Genomic DNA, 18,609 nt, shown 5'->3' on the forward strand with positions numbered 1-18,609 from the left:
TTTCTTGCCATTGGTCATGAACATTCAGTGACTTGTGCATAAGAACACCATCATCTTTTTCTCTCTTGACCTCTCTCAGAATGGTTCATTGCAAATATATATGTATTCTATGTTTGACTGACCAACATTCATGACACTCCATTTATCTAAATGCTGTGTTACTTACGCTCAATTCAAATTGTTGCATAAATTGACTTTTTAACACAAAACATTACAGACTTTTTAAAGTGAATTACTGAACAAAATTCTTCAATGAAATGAAGCCCCCTAATTAATTGTGCAAATTAATTGATCACAATTCTAGTTATGCACACCGAATTCTATCAGCATAATAAGGGATTCATTTGTAGAAATTTACCTTGTTTTAGGCTGAAATTTTAGTTCTTTCAGTCACCTCCAAACATTCCTGTATGTTAGATTTGTCAGGCTAACTCAGCAAAAAGTTCATGCATTTGGCCAGTGAGTAGAATCGACTATTGCCTCTTAAATTCTTAATTATACTATCTAATGAAACATATTTATTAGGTTGAGGTTTACAGGCCATCTGCAGGTGGGATAACAGGTGAGTGGACCCAAAAATTAGGGCATTGTGCCAATCAAAGGCCCCCACTCCACAGTTATGCCTCCCCACATTCACCATACACCCCCCAGGTCCCTGCCCTTCCAACATCCCACGCCCACCACCCCCACAACCCCCCCTAACCCCTTCAGTGGGGCCTCCCAGCCTAGTCCCAGAAAGATCTTGGCCTTAACCTTATGTCTGGGCCCATCACTGCAACCCACCTCCTGCCCTACCAACAGCACTAACAGTGGCCACCGCTGCTTCTTGGCACTACCGGCCGGCTGGCAGCACTGTGAGACAAGACTTCCTCCTGTATAAGGCCTGGGTGCCACATTTAAATGCCAGTCCAACACATACATCTCTCTCTCCAGCCCACCTGTCTTCAGGACACGTGCAGAGATGTCTTCCAGCCACAAGAAGAAGGCTGAAAGCCGCAAGAAGAAGGCTGCACCCCGCTTCACCCAACAGGCACCTCGGGGCTTGATCAGAGGAGTGCAGGCGCTCCTGTATCCCAGGCATGGCTCCAGCCTGGGAGGCCATTGCAGAGCAGATCAGTACAACTGGCAACCGCGCCTGAAACGCCATCTAGTGCAGGAAGAGGGTGAATGATCTCATCCGCTCCACCAGGGTAAGTCATCCTTAATTCCTTCCAACTCTCATCATGGCATTGTGCACTCAAACATCCTTTGACTCTCTTCAGGGGGTTTCACACAGCCATTAGCGGGGGACACGTATCAACACTCATTCTCTCACTGAGACTTTCACATCCCCACCATCCCATCTATCATGTTGCTCACACTCCATCCTTTGGCCCTTCTGAGGAGGGTTCACCACACACAGGGGACATGCATCTCACCCAACTTCTGCTCCAATCCTTCTCATCACATGTCTTTCTTTCGTTTTCATACCGACCAAGCTAGCGCACAACAGGCACGAGAGAGCGCAGACCGGGGGAGGGGTGGCCGACATCCTCGCCCTCACTGAGTTTGAAGGGGCTGCAGCCGAGCTGGCTGGGGAGGGCAGGGATCGCTCCTGTGGGGAAGGGGAGATCGGCCTCTCCCAGCAACCCAGTACGGATCACAGCTCCATCACTTCATCAAATCCTGTCATTCACAGTGAGTCACGTGCAGTCTTGTCTAGTTCATGCTCATTGACTGAAACTCAATTTTTTATTTTCTAGGCACCAGCGGATCGAGGCCCACAAGCCAGTCAAGCACCAGTGTGAGCCCCCAGAGCCCAAAGAGGAAGCTCTGGAAGAACTGTCACGGCGCTCACACACACCCTCCACCAGCTCAGAGACACACACGTCAGTGGGGCACAGATGTAGATTGGGCTCGGCCTCACTTTCTGGAGAACACCTCACTGATACGTCCCTGCAGCAGTCAGAGGCAGAGACAACCCAGGTCTCTGGCACTCGGAGGGCTGCCGGAGACCAGTCACTCACTCGGTCCGAGTCAGATGATGAGACTCTGGAAGTGGCCGCCAACTCAATGCTGGAGAGGCAACGACAGGCGGTGGAACATCAGGCAGAGATTGGACAGTCACTCAGCAGACTAGAGTGAACGATGGAGGAGTCTGTCCGCGTTTTGTCTGATTTCGTGGCACCGACATGCGAGCATCTCGAGGTCACCACGGGAAGGTTGGCAACCACCATGGAGACTTTGGTTCAGCAGGTCTTGCCAGATTAATGATTGGCCCTGCACTCCATGGCCACATACCCTGGTGGGCACCATCTAGATGTAGGCGACATGGGGACGAGGCACCTTGACCACCCTCCGGGTGCACCATCTCCTGCAGCGGTGAGGGCAGTGCCCTCGGGCACCCACAGGGAGGATGAGCGTCATCTGGACACCCCAGGGGCCTCCTCTCGGGACATTCCAAGGGTGTTCAGCCGCTCACAACCCCCTCTGCCTGTGACCGCATCCACTCCAGCTTCTCAGGACACCAAGGGTGCTTCTGCCCCTGAGCAGGAGATCTTTATCAGGCTGTGACCCTCCAGGCCTCGGGCCATCAGAGGACGTCCACCAAGGTCGTCGCAGACACCAGGACGTAGCAGTCAGCAGCTGCCTCCATCCCTGCTGCGGATGTCGGGGCTGCACCCTGGCGTAGTGGTAGAGTTTGGAAAGTTAAGAAAAATTGATGTCACTTTTGGGTCATGGGTGTGCTAGACATGTAAAGAAATTGCATTTTTGTGAATACATTTGATGGTTATGTGAATGTTTGGGGCAACTGAAGGTGTTGTGATTTTATTCTTTGGAATCCTCTAATGTCGAGGTTTAGCCATCCTCCCAGTCAGAGATAGTGTCTCACTGTGAGATTCACATTCCTGTGATGTCAACCTCAGTTGAACTAGTCTCTGCACCCTTGTGTGATGTCAGGGAGATGTGTTTAAATCTTTGAAGTGTTTCTAACCCTTCTTCCTCAAGGAACACATTTGAGTGAGAGCAGCTGATCAGCATTGATATTCTAGCAGCATTTGTGTCTCCTCGGTGGTAGTGGCAGAAGACAAGACATGCACGGGAGGGGGAGATCCCTGGGTATGTCCACGTCTCAGTCGCAGCAGTGTTTGCATCATTAGATGGCGGCGAAGGCTTCAAGTCTTCTCTCACATCGCTCTTGTTCCTAAGTGGACTCTCAGTTCCCAGGGTGAGCTCACTCACAGGGCCCCACAGACTAAAAACAAAGAACACAGCCTGGTGATTCATGAGGCCAGAATGCACAAGTGTAAATGCAGGACTCATTCTCACTGCGAGTGGTTGGGCATCACCTGACATGAAATAAATGGCATTGAGAGCTGGGAGAGATGTGGCCATATGCAGTCACTTAACTTTACTCTTCCTGGAACCTGTCAGTGATTAACAGGCATGTCTCCCACTTCTTCCTTCCTGCCTGGTGTGATCACGCTCATACTGACCCTCAGCAGCCACCTGAGGTTCCTGGACCTCCGGATCTTAATCTTCCAATGAGCTGTCATCCTCCAGCACTTTACCCTCTGGCAGGGGTTCACCTCTTGCATTGCCAGATTGTGAAGGTGATGATGCGGGAAACCCTATCGGGAGTATATTGTAGTGAGCCACCTGAGTGGTCCAAGCATCTGAAGTGCATATTGTGCCTATGGTCTGCTTTACAAAGAAGCATGTGAAGCTGCGAGTAGCGTTATACCTCTCCTCAGAACGACTCTGAGGGCGTCTCACTGGTGTCATCAAACAGCATTTCAATGGGCACCCCTTACTCACAAGCAGCAATCGCTGCAGATTTAATGACCCCTGAAAATCTCAGGCACCTGGGAGTGACCCAGGATGTGGGAATCATGGCAACTCCCAGGGTACCATGCACAAACGTGCAGTATGTGCTTCAGGTGATCACACCAGTTGTACATTGATGGACTGGTAGCCCTTGCAGTTTATAAACATTAGGGGCTGCTGCCATGGAGCTCGTATAGCCACATGGTGCAGCCTATTGCACCCTGTAATCTTGGGAAGCCTAAGATGATGGAGAAGCCGGTGAATCTCGCAGCCTGGCTATCTTCATTCAGAGCATAATGACATAATGATGGTCCTTCCTGTAAAGGGCATCTGTGACCTCCTTTATGCATTGATGTGTTGCAGACTGAGAGATGCTGCACAGGTCCCCTGTTGATATCTGGAAAAACCCAGAGGCAAAGAAATTTAGCACTGCTGTCACCTTCAAAGACACTGACAGGGGATACTCTCCACCTCCAGGTGTCAGATCTTCATGAGGAGTGGGGCATATGTGATGTACCCAAGCTCGGGACAAGCGCAGATGTGCACGACATTGCCTGTCACTTATTTGTAAATAGGAGACTCTTCTAGGATAAACCCTAGGTCTGGCAATTCACCTCCGTTATCTAGGTCTCTCCTCTCGACCCTCCTGTTCATGTTTTGGCCCCCCTTGACCATGTCCCTAGGCATGGCCTCGTGCTGGAGCTGTGCGTGGCATCACCTCTCCCTCCATCGCCTCCTCCATTGCATTAGGACCCTGATGAAGGCAGCATTAAGCTCTGGGTCCATATGCGCTTTTGCCTTCTCTCTGAAAGAAAACATTGAAAACATTAATGATTCACGGGGCAAGAAAGTGAAGCTCAGAAGATGAAACATATGGAATCTGTAAGGGTCCATAGTTTTCCCTGCCCTACTTGCATGGTGATAATGCCGCATTATCCCTGAGACACTAGCACACATACCGAGGTGACCAAGATGGCTTCACAGATATGTAACATCTTCAGCCCTGCGCGGGATGCTAAGGTTTAATTGAGATAAGTGACCCAACCTAGATCTGCTCTCCAATCTCTGATGTGAAATATTAATGACCAATCAGTTGCTCATGGTCAATGAGTGGATGCCCTTTGGCCCGTTAGGAATGTCAAATCTGGTGAACATGTGACAGACCTTCATTGATGGAATGCCATATATGACACAGCTCTAACTCGTTCACCATTGCCTGCATTGCCAAATTCTACATTCCTTTTTGTTACCCTTGAGATGCAGCTACTGTGATGTGAAGCCACTGAGTTCTGAGTGGCCCTTTAACAGTGCTAATAAAGCCATTGGCTTTCAGTGGCCTTATCCCAAAGAGGACCTCTTTTCTCTCTGAGCAGAGTCCTGTTCACTCTTGTGGCAACAAAAAGTTAAATGGCAACCCCAGAAATGCCCACTTGTGTTTGCCCTTCCCCCTCACTGCCATTCCACAGGTTTCCCTGCCCTTTTACGCCTTTGTGTTCACCCTTCTCCCTCACAGCCATTCCATAGTCTTCCCTCCCCCTTTACCCTCTGTGTTTGCCCTTCCCCCTCACTGCCATTCCACAGCCTTCCTTCCCCATTACCCACCTTGTATTCATCATCCCCGCCATTGCCTCACACCCCATCCCCAGTTGAAGTGCTAGTTTCTGAAAGTGGAGTTCTGCCTGACTACCACTGCACAATGGTGTCCTCGGGGACAATGGTCTCAGCCACTGGGAGTAGAAGACCCCTGCACTCCTCAACCCTGGCTGGAGTAGTGGTCATTGTCTGAAAGTGGAAGCCTGCTTGAGCACTACAGCACAGTAGTGTCCTTTGGGACAATGTAAGCAAAGAGCAGGAGCAGAACAACTCTACAGCCCCAGCAGAGTGACATTCATTTCAACAAGTCTGGCGCAGAGCTATGGCAGTTAAGCTCTGTATGTTGCACTCACTTCAGAGTTACAAGTGGACTGAGGTCCGACTTGTGCACACTGATCCTTTTCAAACGCAGTTTCCCATGACTCAAGATTGGAAGGCGTGATAAGATTCCACGAGCAGCTGTTTTAATGAGCCTTCATGAGATGTTAATGAATGCTAATGGCGTTCACACCACTAGTCGGTGGGATAACCAACCTGCCATTAGCCTGATATCAGGAGAATTGCAAACTGTTTTTACACCAGCTGATTTCCGACTTTTTGCCTGCCACTGGATTCTCTGCTCCCGCCTGCCATGAAACCTGTCGCTCCATGATGGGAAAATTCCACCCATTGCTCCTTTAAATGTAACAGTTAAACAAGATCACACTGTTTTAATTTGAATGCAGTAACAACTTATGTCACACAGAGTTAACAGTTGTATGAGTTTGGAATGAGTGGCCTTTTTATTGTGAACAAAGGGGCTATTACGAGTGAGATACTATTTCATGGCCAGAATTTTCTCATTGGTGTGTGGGGGGGACAACGCATGCCAACGCGTTAAATGACGAGCGTCCCGACATCACCGTGCACCATTGCAATATTTAGGTAGGCAGGCGCGCGATGTTCTCCAATGCACACCCGCCATTAATTAATCACCCAGTTAAGGCCCTTGAGGCAGCAATTGTCTGATATTTTTCGAGGCCCGTGCGATCTTCAGGTCATCGCACAGGCGCAACGGGCAGGCAGGTAGGACATATTTGTATAAACCTCATCCACGGGTGGGATAAGAGGGGTGAGTGGGGTCGCGAGTGTTATTTATCAGATATTTAATTGTGAAAGTTACTGATACTTGCCTGTGGGAGAAGGAATACTTCAAAACTCTTCACAGCTGCTTGGATAGGAGTAACAGCCTTCAGGTCAGGCATCTACAGTAAAGATCATTTCAGGGGCCTGCAGGTTTCAGGAAGCCTTCCCTTAGCCTGGGAATGGGAGTTGTGCTCTCCACTGGAGGCACCTCCTCTGGAGAGGAAGGGAGGGCCAGAAGGGGAAGGCAGCCAGGAGTGCACATTCATCTCCAGGGGAGCCACCTTTGGGAGGGGAGGCGCAGGCACAAGGGGTGCAGGGCCAACAGGAAGTCCAAGATGGAATGGGCCGCAGAAGATGCCACTATCCTGCTGCCAGGGTATACAGGCGGCAAAGCAGCTACTCAATATGTCTGAGGTCCAGTGCTGAAGGAGGCTCCGTCTCTCAAGGGAGACAGTCATATCCATCTGTCAGATTATATGCCCTGAGATCTGCGCCAACTGTGTGGGTGGGCATCCCACGCCAGTGGTGCTAAAGGTCACAGCTGCCCTCAACTTCTATGCCTCCGGCTCTTTCCAGGGGGTGGGTGATCTTTGCAGTGTCTCCCAATCAGCTGCCCACACTTGTGTCAAGCAGTTGACAGACGCTCTGTTCAGGTGTGCATTGACTTTCATCCACTACCGCTGGGACGAGGCCAGCCAGGCTGAGCGAGCCAGAGGCTTTGCAGCGATTGCTGGCTTCCCCCGCGTCCAGAGTGCAATAGGCTGCACACGTGTGGCCATCAAGGCACCAGCATGTGAGCCTGGTGCCTTCGTCAACAGGAAGGGTTTCCACTCCATGAACGTGCAGATAGTGTGTGACCACAGGATGCAGATTCTACAAGTCTGTGCAAGGTACCCAGGCAGCTCCCGCGACACTTACATCCTGAGACACTCCCAGGTGCCGAGGCTTTTCAGTGCTCCAGCCCGGCTGGATGGATGGCTGAGAGAACGAGAGGTGGTAAAGAGAACCATCGGTCTTCTCAAGATGTGCTTTTGATGCCTGGACCATTCAGGGGGCGCAGTCCAATATCCCCCAGATCGCGTGTCACTGATAGTGGTTGCATGCTGCGCTCTCCACAATCTGGCGCTGGAAAGGGGGAACACATTGGATGAAGAAGATGTGGACGGAGTTGCTGCGGCTGCACACGATGAGTCCAGCAGTGAGTCCGAGGATGAGCAGGCACAGAGAAATGCTGAGGGGTAGAAGCTGACCCGGGCATACTCCAGGGAGGCAGGGACACCCGGGAAGCTTTAATCCAATGAACCTTCAGCTAGCCCATCACAGATGGACCTCCAACACAAGCCAGGGCTGCAGGCTCCATACTCGATACCTGAGTGCAAAATCCGCCTGGATAGGAAGATTAACTAAGGGCCTTGTCAATTAAGCTCAATGTCACACAACTCACTCATAACATCATGGGTTCCCATCCACCTGCAGAAGAAAAGAGTCACCCTGAGCCATGCTCACATATCAAAATTTAATGATTTAACAAAATGAAGTTCAGAAAAAAAAATTACAAAGGTGTTGCACATCACACCAAGTGGTCATGAACTAATAGTGAGGCAACATAAAAGCACCAGTGAGAAACCCATGGTGTGCATAAGGTGCCTTAAATTTATGCTTACGGGTGCTACATCTAGGCGCTGTCCCCTCTCAGGCACCGGCATCCGAGGCAGCCTGCTCACTGTGCTGTCCTGTTGGCCTTGATGACCTTGGCAGACGTCTTCTGGCCTATGCAGCCTTTGCTGGCTCCACCTGGGAGGGAGCGGCCAGTTACACAGCTGGCTTCTCCCCAGTCGCCACAGCCTCATCAGACGCCACGGTCACTGGCAGAGGGGTGGAGGAGCTGCTGCCCTCACCCGGAGCGCCCTGAGAGGAGCCCGCAGAGATGACGGGCAGCTGTTGCGCTGATGTGAGGTCACTTCAGACCTCCCTGCTCACTGTAGATGGATGGGCACCGAGCTGGGATACTTGGTGCCCAAACCATCTCCCACACGGCACTGACCAGCTGAGGTCAATGCCATTGTGAGGGTTTGCTGGTCCGAGCGCATCCCCAGGGAGCCCTGATTGTTCTCCTGGAGGAGCCTCTCCACGAGAGTCGCCACTCTCTCCATGGAGGAAGCATGGCACTCGGCCATGAGGCTCATTGCATCGGTGATGCACCGTGTGGACTCCTCCAGCACGGGTACCATGCTACGAATTGCCTCATGTATCTCCGCCAGATCCTCCCGCACACCCTGCTGCACTTCCAGCATTTGCTGCCTCAGGGACGACTCCAGAGGCAAATCATCAGCCACCGACTGAGCATGTACCTGGCCCCCAGCATTGCTCCGCCTGCTGGTGCCATGGACACTCTCTGTCTCTGTCTGCACCTCAAGCAAGTGTGAAGTGCCCTCACCGCTGTGTCCAGCACACTAGCCGATGATCTAATTCCCACCGAGGTGCCAGTATGTGCGCTGGTGCCTGCCTGGCAGAGATGGTGTGGCGCTGGTGAGTCGAAATGTTCAGGGCACTCAGGTGTCCCTCTGCCTTCTCCTCCTGGCCCTGCTCCGATGATGCTGAAAGGAAGAACAAGGGAATTTGATTAGTTAACATGGAGACAATGTCAATGTGCATGCTGCTGCCCCAGATCATCATGCGCTCATCTTTCCATAATCAGTGGTCAACCCATGTTGCAAACTTCAATCACTGAGCATTCAGCAGTGCGATTGCTGTTGGGACACACATGGTGACCTCAGTGCTCGGCAAACATACCTTCCCGTGGCACCCCAGCCTCACTGCCACCGGTGGACCTGGGCGCATGGCACATCTCCAGATCCATGGCCCCCTGCTCAAATCGAGTCACGATGGTCAACTGGGCCTGGCCTCTGCCAGTCCGCGTCTGCTCGGTGGCATTCTGTGCAGATTTCTCCTGAAAAGGAGAGAAAAGCATTGATGAGCTCAGCCTGTACCTGGATTCCCATCGCATCCCTGCCACCCCAACCAGAGTGGGACATTGCAGGGCTCCAGTGATTCGTCACCCTGCAGCTGCTGCACACACACAAAGAAGCCAAGGCTGACCACCCCCCTTCCCTGCCCACATGCTGCCTCTCACATTTGGCACCACACGGTCTAACCTTGCAAAGCAAGGAGTCACAAGCACATGGAACTCAAAGATCAGATGGATTGGTGCCCAGCCACCTGCAAGCTCCCCTCCCAGTATGTTAGCACTCTGACTTTGACATGCTTCCCAGTTCCAGCACTCTGCCTAGGTGCAGATCCTTGAGTTTGCTCCCTAACCTATACTCTGGGTGTCAGTGTCACACATGCTGCAGGTGCAGAACCCATCTCAGCACAACCATCTCAGGGTGAACTAGGCATAGGCAATATCTGCTGGCCCGCCTAGTGAGAGAAACATGCCGTGAAGGGTTCAATGCTGTAACTGTACTCAGAGCTGTTGGGGGCAGGGGGGTGGGGTGGTGGGCTGGCCCACTCCATTGCCCTGCCCTTCGGCCTGGCCTGCCCTGCTGCCCTACCCTCCGGCCTGGCCTGCTCCATTGCCCTGCCCTTCGGCCTGGCCTGCCCTGCTGCCCTACCCTCCGGCCTGGCCTGCTCCACTGCTCTACCCTCCGGCCTGGCCTGCTCCGCTGGCCTACCCTCCGGCCTGGCCTGCTCCGCTGCCCTACCCTTCGGCCCGGCCTGCTCCGCTGGCCTACCCTCCGGCCTGGCCTGCTCCGCTGGCCTACCCTCCGGCCTGGCCTGCTCCACTGCCCTACCCTTCGGCCCGGCCTGCTCCGCTGGCCTACCCTCCGGCCCGGCCTGCCCCGCTGCCCTACCCTTCGGCCCGGCCTGCCCCGCTGCCCTACCCTCCGGCCTGGCCTGCTCCGCTGGCCTACCCTCCGGCCCGGCCTGCCCCGCTGCCCTACCCTCCGGCCTGGCCTGCTCCGCTGGCCTACCCTCCGGCCCGGCCTGCCCCGCTGCCCTACCCTCCCATGTGTTAGGGATTGGAAACAGTTTAAGCAAGTCATATTTGTATTTGTGGGTCTTGGGAATGAGTTTTAGCTTTAAAGTTTCAAGTTTGATTTGTATCTCTGTATTTGTGTGTGAGGAAAAGGTCAAGTTGAGCTTTAGTTTCACTTTAAGAGTTGAAACCTGGGATTCAGTTTCATTTCTGAGGGAGACAACAGGTCTAAAGCTGTTTGTAAACCCACATTTCTAATGAGTTTTACAACTCTTAGAGAAGTTAAAGCAAATGCAAGAGTAGGAAAAACTGCTGTTGCCTAGCAACAGGGGCCCAGAGAGGGTGACCCACCACCACCACCATCACACCCTCCACTCAGGCACACACACACACAGACACACACACAGAAAAAGAAGCAGTTTGAGTGCAGTTGGAAGAAGGCAGTGCATTAGAGGGGCGGATAGTAATTCCCAAACTGAAGTTGAAGCCAGAATTCCAGAGAGGCTGGATACTGGGAGAGGGAACTGCAGAGAGAGCAGATTTCCCAAAAGAACTGAAAGGTCCCAAGGCCAAGGAGTGAGACAGAAACAGGAGAAAAGTCCCAAGAAGACCTAGTCAAAGGATGGACAGGAACCTGGAAAAGATCATATTAAGTGAAGTTCAGAGTGAGGGAAAAGGAAAGCAAAGGAAGAAAATCTGCAGGAAGCAGATTTGTGAGAGACCAGAGGTCCAAAGAGACGGCTGAAGGTCTGTAACTCTTTGCTATGGGCATGTGAAGCAGTGGTGTACCAATCTTGGCCGAGGCATGAGAGAGAGTGCGTGGAAGAAAGCTTGAATGCATGTGGTGACCCAGGGGAGAGGAACATCAGAAGGAGAGATCAAACCTTGGAGGTGGACCCTTGCGGAACGCGCCTGAGAGAAAGCGTTGGCTTGGGAGAAGATTCCAAAGTGAGTTCTTGGAAAGTGGAGATTAGAGGTCCTTGTGTGAAAGATAGAGTTCAGTGAGAACAGTTGGCACACGGTGTGGGTAGTTAAGGAGAGACCCATAGCATCTGGTCGAGTGGCATCCGTCACTTAATTTCAGAATGTGGTGTGGTCATCTATTGATTTACATGGACAATATACTTACTGTGATCATTAGAGTATTAGATAATTTTTGTAATTTATGTTATCCTTACAAATCTGTATATATCTGTAAAGGTATAGTTCAGGTTAAAGGAGTATTGTAATATAGTTCATCTTTTCTTGTTTAATAAATATTTTATTCTTTTGTTAAAAGTTCATCAGCTGACCCCTGTTACTGTTCAGTAGCCACTCTCCACGTATCTAAACAAAAAAATAAAAGTTAGGATCTAGCAAGCCGGGTTCCACCCTGCAATCAGGCTTGTCCAGTAGTAACAACAGCTGGGATCATAACACATGGAAATTATTGAAACACAGGCCAGGATTTTCAGTTGTCCCGGACAGCTGGAACAGAAGCGGGTGTGCTTCGAAAATAGCACTCTCGATGGCATATCAGTGTCCTGATGCCTCAGGGACACGCTGGAATTTTCAAAGTGTGGCGGGGAGGGGCGGAGATAGGGAGCCAAGAACCCACTCGCCTCAAATTAAAAGCCTGTGAAGAACATAAGATATAGGAGCAAGAGTGGGCAATTCAACCCTTCGAGCCCTCTCCATCATTCAATGAGTTCGTGGCTGATCTTCTACTTTAACACCATTTTCCTGCACCATCCCGATACCCTTTAATGTTTTCAATGTGTAGAAATCTATCAGTTTCAGCCTTGGACATGCTCAGTGACTGAGCCTCCGCAGCTCTCTGGTGTAAAGAATTCCAAAGATTTACCAGCCTCTGAGTGAAGAAATTCCTCCTCATCTCAGTCCTAAATTACCTGACCTTTATTCTGAAACTGTGTCCCCTGATTCTAGACTCACCAGCCAGGGGAAGCATCCTTCCTGCATCTATCCTGTCGAGCCCTGTAAGAATTTTGTATGTTTGAATGAGATCATCTCTCATTCTTCCAAACGCCAGAGAATAAAGGCCCAGTCGATTTAATCATTCCTCATAGGACAATCCCTCCATCCCAGGAATTAATTTAGTGAACTTTCGTGCACTCTCTATGGCAAGTATATCTTTCCTTAGGTAAGGACACCTCCTCGAGGAGCCTGTTAACGGGCAAGGGAGCGCGAGAAGGTGATTTTCAATTTGTAAATTGCCATACCCAAACAGTCAGATGCACATTCGCACACATCTGTTGGGCTCAATGCGGGGAGAAATTGATGGTTTTTTTATGATGGACAATATTGGGAACAAGGGAAACCTGCTCCAAATTGGGCGCAATACCTTTCAGTTGGCCTTTTGGCCACTTTTGTGTGCGGTGAGGCTGCTGCCCATCCATTGGTTTACCTTTGGATATATGAGGTGTCATGCATGTTGGTCAAGCAAACATAGCCCATATCATTTGCAGTGAACCATTCTGAAAGAGGTCAAGAGAGTAAAAGATTATGGTGTTATTGTGAACAAATCCAGCTCTGAGGTGCAGCATCCTCACTCCTGCAAGACAGTGGCAAGCCCCATCATGGCTGTTGTCTGCCTTCACCACTCATGCTCTACAGGCAGCTCCCATCTCCTGAAAACGCTTGGCACCACTGTTGGACAGCAAGCTCACCTCCGGCCCAATTAGGGCATTTACATTGATGATTATGTAATGAAATGTTCCAAGGCATTTCACAGGAGCATTATAGGACCAAGTATGACACTGAGCCACATAAGGAGATATTAGGTCAGATGACCAAATGCTTGGTCAAAGAGGTAGGTTATAAGGAGTGTCTTAGAGGAAAGCGAGCTATAGAGGCAGAGAGGTGTAGGAGGGAATACCAGAGCTTGAGCACTAGGCAACTGAAGGCAAGAGCACCAATAGTGGATGAATTATAATTGGTAATGCATAAGTGGCTATGTGGCTGGAGGAGACAAAGGCGCAAGGCCAAGGAAGGGTTTAAAAACAAGGATGAGAACTTTAAAGTGAAGACACTGCTTGACTGGGAGCCACTGTAAGTCAGTGAATACATGGGTGATAGCGGAACGGGACTTGGTGCAAGTTAAGACACAGGCAGCTTAAATTTTGGATGGCTTCAAGTTTACACAGGGTAGAATGTAAAAGATAGCCAGGAGTGTGTTGGAATAATTGAGAGCAAACAAAGGCATGAATGAGTATTTCAGCATCAAATAAGCTGAGATGGGGTGAGGTTATGGAGATGGAAAATAGACCATCAAATGCGACATCAAGGTTGTGAACAGACTGGCTTAATCTAAGACTATTATCAGGAAGAAGGGTGGAATCAATAGCTAGGAAATGGAGTTTGGAACAGAAACTGAAAATGATGGCTTCAATCTTCCAAATACTTAATTGGAAATGTTTAATCTTCCTTTAGTCTAATGTTATCTTCTCTCCCTCGCCATGGATGGAGAACTTTACTCGTGGGGCTTTTTAATTCCTTAAGGCAATGTATATGCATTGCAAATTGCGAATTACATCTTTAAATGGTGGCTATTGTTTATCTACCATGGTCCTCTCTCCGAGCAGTTTTCATTCCAGAAGAATCCGTGCGGGTGTTTGGGATGGTGGGGGGGAGGTGTGGGGAGTGGGGTGGTGGTTAGCGGTTACCAATCTGCAGCAGCAGGTACCCCATTAGGATAAGTGACGATGGTTGATGAAAAGAAACCAGCTCCCAAAAAGGGAGGCAAGAAAGCCTTAAAGAAACCGGTAGCAAAGGGCGGCAAGAAGAGGCGAAAGTCGAGGAAGGAGAGTTACACCATCTACATCTACAAAGTGATGAAGCAGGTTCACCCCGACACCGGCATCTCCTCCAAGACCATGAGCATCATGAACTCGTTCGTGAACGATATTTTTGAGCGCATCGCGGGTGAGGCTTCCCGCCTGGCCCATTACAACAAACGCAGCACCATCAGCTCCCGGGAGATCCAGACCGCCGTGCGCCTGCTGCTGCCCGGGGAACTGGCCAAGCACGCCGTGTCGGAAGGGACAAAGGCGGTGACCAAGTACACCAGCTCCAAGTAAAACCCCACAATAGACTGAAAAACATTAGGATAATTAAAGGGCCTATTAAGGTGAAATATGGACAAACAATGAAGGTGGCCACCTGGCAGCAGATGCAAATACTTCATCCACCAAGGGAACGGCCTCCCCACCACACACTTGCCATAGCCATCGGACAACAACTGCAGCCACTAGTCATCCAATGGGGTGGTTGCCCCTCCCCACAATGAAGGCTTGGCAGCTGAGGCATTTTTAACATGCAAAATTTTAAAGACTTTTTCGGAGGTTGTTTCCATCTAGAGGCGTCCTCTCATTCTCCCAGACCCAATTGGCAGCTCCCACCTCAAATGGTGGGGCTGCAGATGTGTCATTGCTGGAGGGTCTCCCATTGGCCCTCCAGCCTCTGGAACTTGCCCGCCATCCTGATTTGGATGGTGAGGGCATACCCTGGCCTTTAACTGGCCTGCTCATCACAAATTATGTCGGTCACCAGACGGCAGTATGATATGGGGTCAGGTCCTGGAAATTCGCTCGTCGTTGGGGTCCCAACCCCAGAACAAAAATTCAGCCTCAGGAGTCAGTATTAGCGCAATTCAGTGCCTGCTTGACTACAGAAGGTTTGACCCTTTTGTGCAGACTGCACTTTGTATTTAATTGGCTCTTGTAAATCTGCTGTGTATAATTTCCAATGGGTAAATTTCAGAGGCTGTTAAATAAATTAGATGCTTTTGTTGTTTACATAATGCCGCTGTTGTAATTCAGAACATATTTAAACCACATTCTGTTTTAACATTGAATATTGTGAACAAATAATAAACTAAGCGATTAAATGGCCTGTATTGTCTAACATTTGCATAATATCCTTAGCCCTTCAGTTCTGTGCTCCAATAGGTTAGCTTTCTTTCAGTGAGCATCTGGCTTTAATAGGTGCCTGTCCCCAGCTTCCTCAGCTTCATCAGAATTGTTCAGACAAGGGAGACACACACTCATTCTACCTGCCAGGATGACTCACACACCATATGTCTCCTCTGAATCTCAACTTGAATGGCTGTGGGGAAATGCTTTGTTTCAGCTGGAAAATAATTGTGTGGGCTTCACTGCTCAGTTGACACGTACATTGTAATTGTTTGTTCTACATAACTATTTTATCAGTCAGAAAATATTCCACATGAGTGCAAATGTTTTATTTTATTAATTCATCCATTTTCTTTTTCTCATTGACAGGAAGTACATGCCATGCGAGCACACTTCCTGCATTTGTGCGGGCACCTACCCTGATGATGCAGCCATCGCTTGACATTAAATCATTTATGCCCTTTCCAATGGATACTGGCTCAGCTGTTGGACTCTTCCCGAATTTTAACACAGTGAGTAGCAACTGGAATATATTTTTTTTCTCTCTCCCTCTCATAGATTGATTCAAATATTGGTACCCAGTAGATGGAGCCTTTCTCACAGAATTAAAAGACTCCAAGTCTTAAGCTGCAAATATTAATCCAGGCTTCCAAATTGTTAGTTGATTTTATTACGTCAGGGACTTTGTCCAGTTGACATTCTGTATTCATCTGTGCAAATAGTCTTACTGGCTTCTGTTAACCCACCACGTTGCAAAATAGCTGAAGCTGTGCAGCATCAAGCTACGACCAACTGTGAACTGTTCATGCTGTTAAAATGCTGTTGGTCTGCTATCGGAGGAGCTGAAAGAGCAGCAGAGTAAGAGAAGGGAATATTGATTTTGAACTAAATGGGAAAAAAATGATTTTGGCTGGTTTATCTAACCAAAATCTGTTTTCATTTTTGTGATGAATATCAATTAAAAAATTTTATTTCCATTATATTCATGTTTCTATTTTTTAGAAAAGATGTTTTGACAATATTTTAAGTATTTTTTAATTGCTACGATTTTTGCATTTGAAAATGAGACATTGGATTGCAATTTTTGAAAATTTTTGAGGTTGTGGAAATTGATGCAATTAAATGATTCTAACTTTCTAATAAATAACAATGCAGTAGATGTAGTCTTTGTAGTTGTAGTTGGTTTCAGTTGCTGCCTTTTTGATTCTTGATTTATTTTGGTGAACCCTTAATCATTACTGCTCCTGTTACGAAGGTAGAAAAACATTATGATGTTGTAGGAGGCTTAGGAGAAATACTGTTCGCAGAATACACACTGGGCTATCTCAGATTCAGTTTCATTGTAAATACCTTTGAAATATTTACAGTATGTGCAGTGGTCAGTACACAGTGAAAATTGTATTTGATGTATTCAAAATACCTGACCTAATTCCAACTTGTACAAAAAATTAATTTGAGAAGGACTAAAACAACACATGTGCGTATGAATGATAAAGTTATATGAGGCAAAATATTCATTGCTCCTGAGAGAATACAGATCATGTACGTGGTAGTTAGATTTCTGGTATAGCATCATAAACGTCTTTGTAATCAATAAAGAATTATGTTATCAACAGGAGCAGACTGTGGGTGTTTGAAATATAGCCAAGTGGTTAACGACATTAATTCTTTCAGCAAATTAATCTAGCGTGAAAAGAGAATGTAACAGGGGATTTCTGGTGTGTTGTAAATTAAGCTGTTGTCAAATACACTGTTTTTCAGCCAAGGTTGTGTTTGAGAATCTCTTACATGATTTATAATTTTCTAGTTCTAATTGATTAAGTTGAAATTGGAAAACAGGAATTGAGGATATTTCAATTGTCTGAATTATTCTGTATCAATATATTCCTTTCTGGCCAGAAATCTGGAGAATTTTATCTTAGTGCCATTCATTAAAATCAGATATTTTTTAATACCATTAAATTTCAGATATTCTTGAATTTTAGCTTTAATGCCAAATACAAAGACATGACCTCTTTTCACTGACATATAATGTGGACTTATACTTGTCATGATATTGATAGTGATTGGATGTGTCGTCACCACTAAACTGCAGAGAATTAGATACATACTTCCACCACTGAGCTGAGTAGTTAATCAGCAATACCAGGGAGCACAGATATCCATCATTTGACTGCCAGGAAAAAAGATGTAAGTCCTTCAGTAGACTGCTAGAAATTTCTCTTCTTTCCAGACACATACGCTCGACCACCTGGAATAAAGGATTTAAAATAAAAATGAACACATATTCCACTAGTGCTGCCCAAAACCAGACATTCCTACTAATAAACTTTAAAAAGCTATAAAGTTATTTGGAGGCTATATATAGCAGAAGTCAAAATAGAACCTCATACATACAGTGGATTTTGTGTATATATAGTGTGTTACAAATGCATAATTTTAAGGTTGATATGTTTTAGCATTGTAACATTTGGTTTATAATATATCATTCTGGTTCAGGAGACTGTGATTTTAAATGTGGAATAGATGAAAGAAAGCTTGGCCTGGATAGCTCATCAGATTATCTGGAGCTGCAGCTCAAAGGAGTAGTCTTGTTGCGTCGTGGGATGGTGATGAGAGATATTCATTGCTAAGATTATACTGGTCTTGGGAGGGAGATTTAAGTCAGGGCGTAAACTGGGAGTTTAAAGTATTTATGTAAGGCACATGGTAGACAAAGAAAGGTTTTAAAGTATCCAAATACTTTTCAGATCAAAAGGCAGATTTAAAGTTAAAAATAATTAATTTACATTTCTAAGAGAACAGGTCATGTGCGTCACACTGACATGAGGATGCGCTGTGGGGGTTAGGAGGTTTTTCTTTGTTTTAGTATATCTCAGCTGTATTGGTTAGTCTTACACTTGGAGCAGCTTGGAAGGCAGAGAGAGAATCTGCCAGCAGCATGGATAAGGAGCAGAGGGTCATCAGGAACCAGGAGTGTTCCTGATTTGGATTTACTATCCAAGGATGCAAGTGAGGTCCATGCTCAGGCTGTGGAATCCAAATTTGTGAGGCGTTGAAATAGGACTGGAGGATTCACCTAGCCAGATGCTAGTGGGAGTTTTGCTAAGAAACCCCTCACCTCAGAAGATAACTGGGAAACCAAGGAGAATCGGTGTGAATTCCTGGGAGTTGTGACATACCTTGGTTTGGTTT

At 48.0% G+C, this 18,609-nt stretch overlaps 1 protein-coding gene across 4 annotated transcripts in view; it reads left to right on the forward strand.

The window, feature by feature from the left end:
* znf385b (zinc finger protein 385B) overlaps window positions 1–18,609 on the forward strand; it is a 423,045-nt gene that overhangs the window by 242,407 nt on the left and 162,029 nt on the right. For all 4 annotated transcript variants that reach the window (XM_078551945.1, XM_078551947.1, XM_078551946.1 and 1 more), the window contains exon 2: window positions 15,784–15,926. In XM_078551945.1, coding sequence (XP_078408071.1) covers window positions 15,784–15,926 — 143 coding nt within the window. The remainder of the gene's footprint in view (window positions 1–15,783; window positions 15,927–18,609) is intronic.

This window comes from Cetorhinus maximus, chromosome 11, assembly GCF_964194155.1.
Source record: "Cetorhinus maximus chromosome 11, sCetMax3.hap1.1, whole genome shotgun sequence".
Lineage (NCBI taxonomy): Eukaryota > Metazoa > Chordata > Chondrichthyes > Lamniformes > Cetorhinidae > Cetorhinus > Cetorhinus maximus.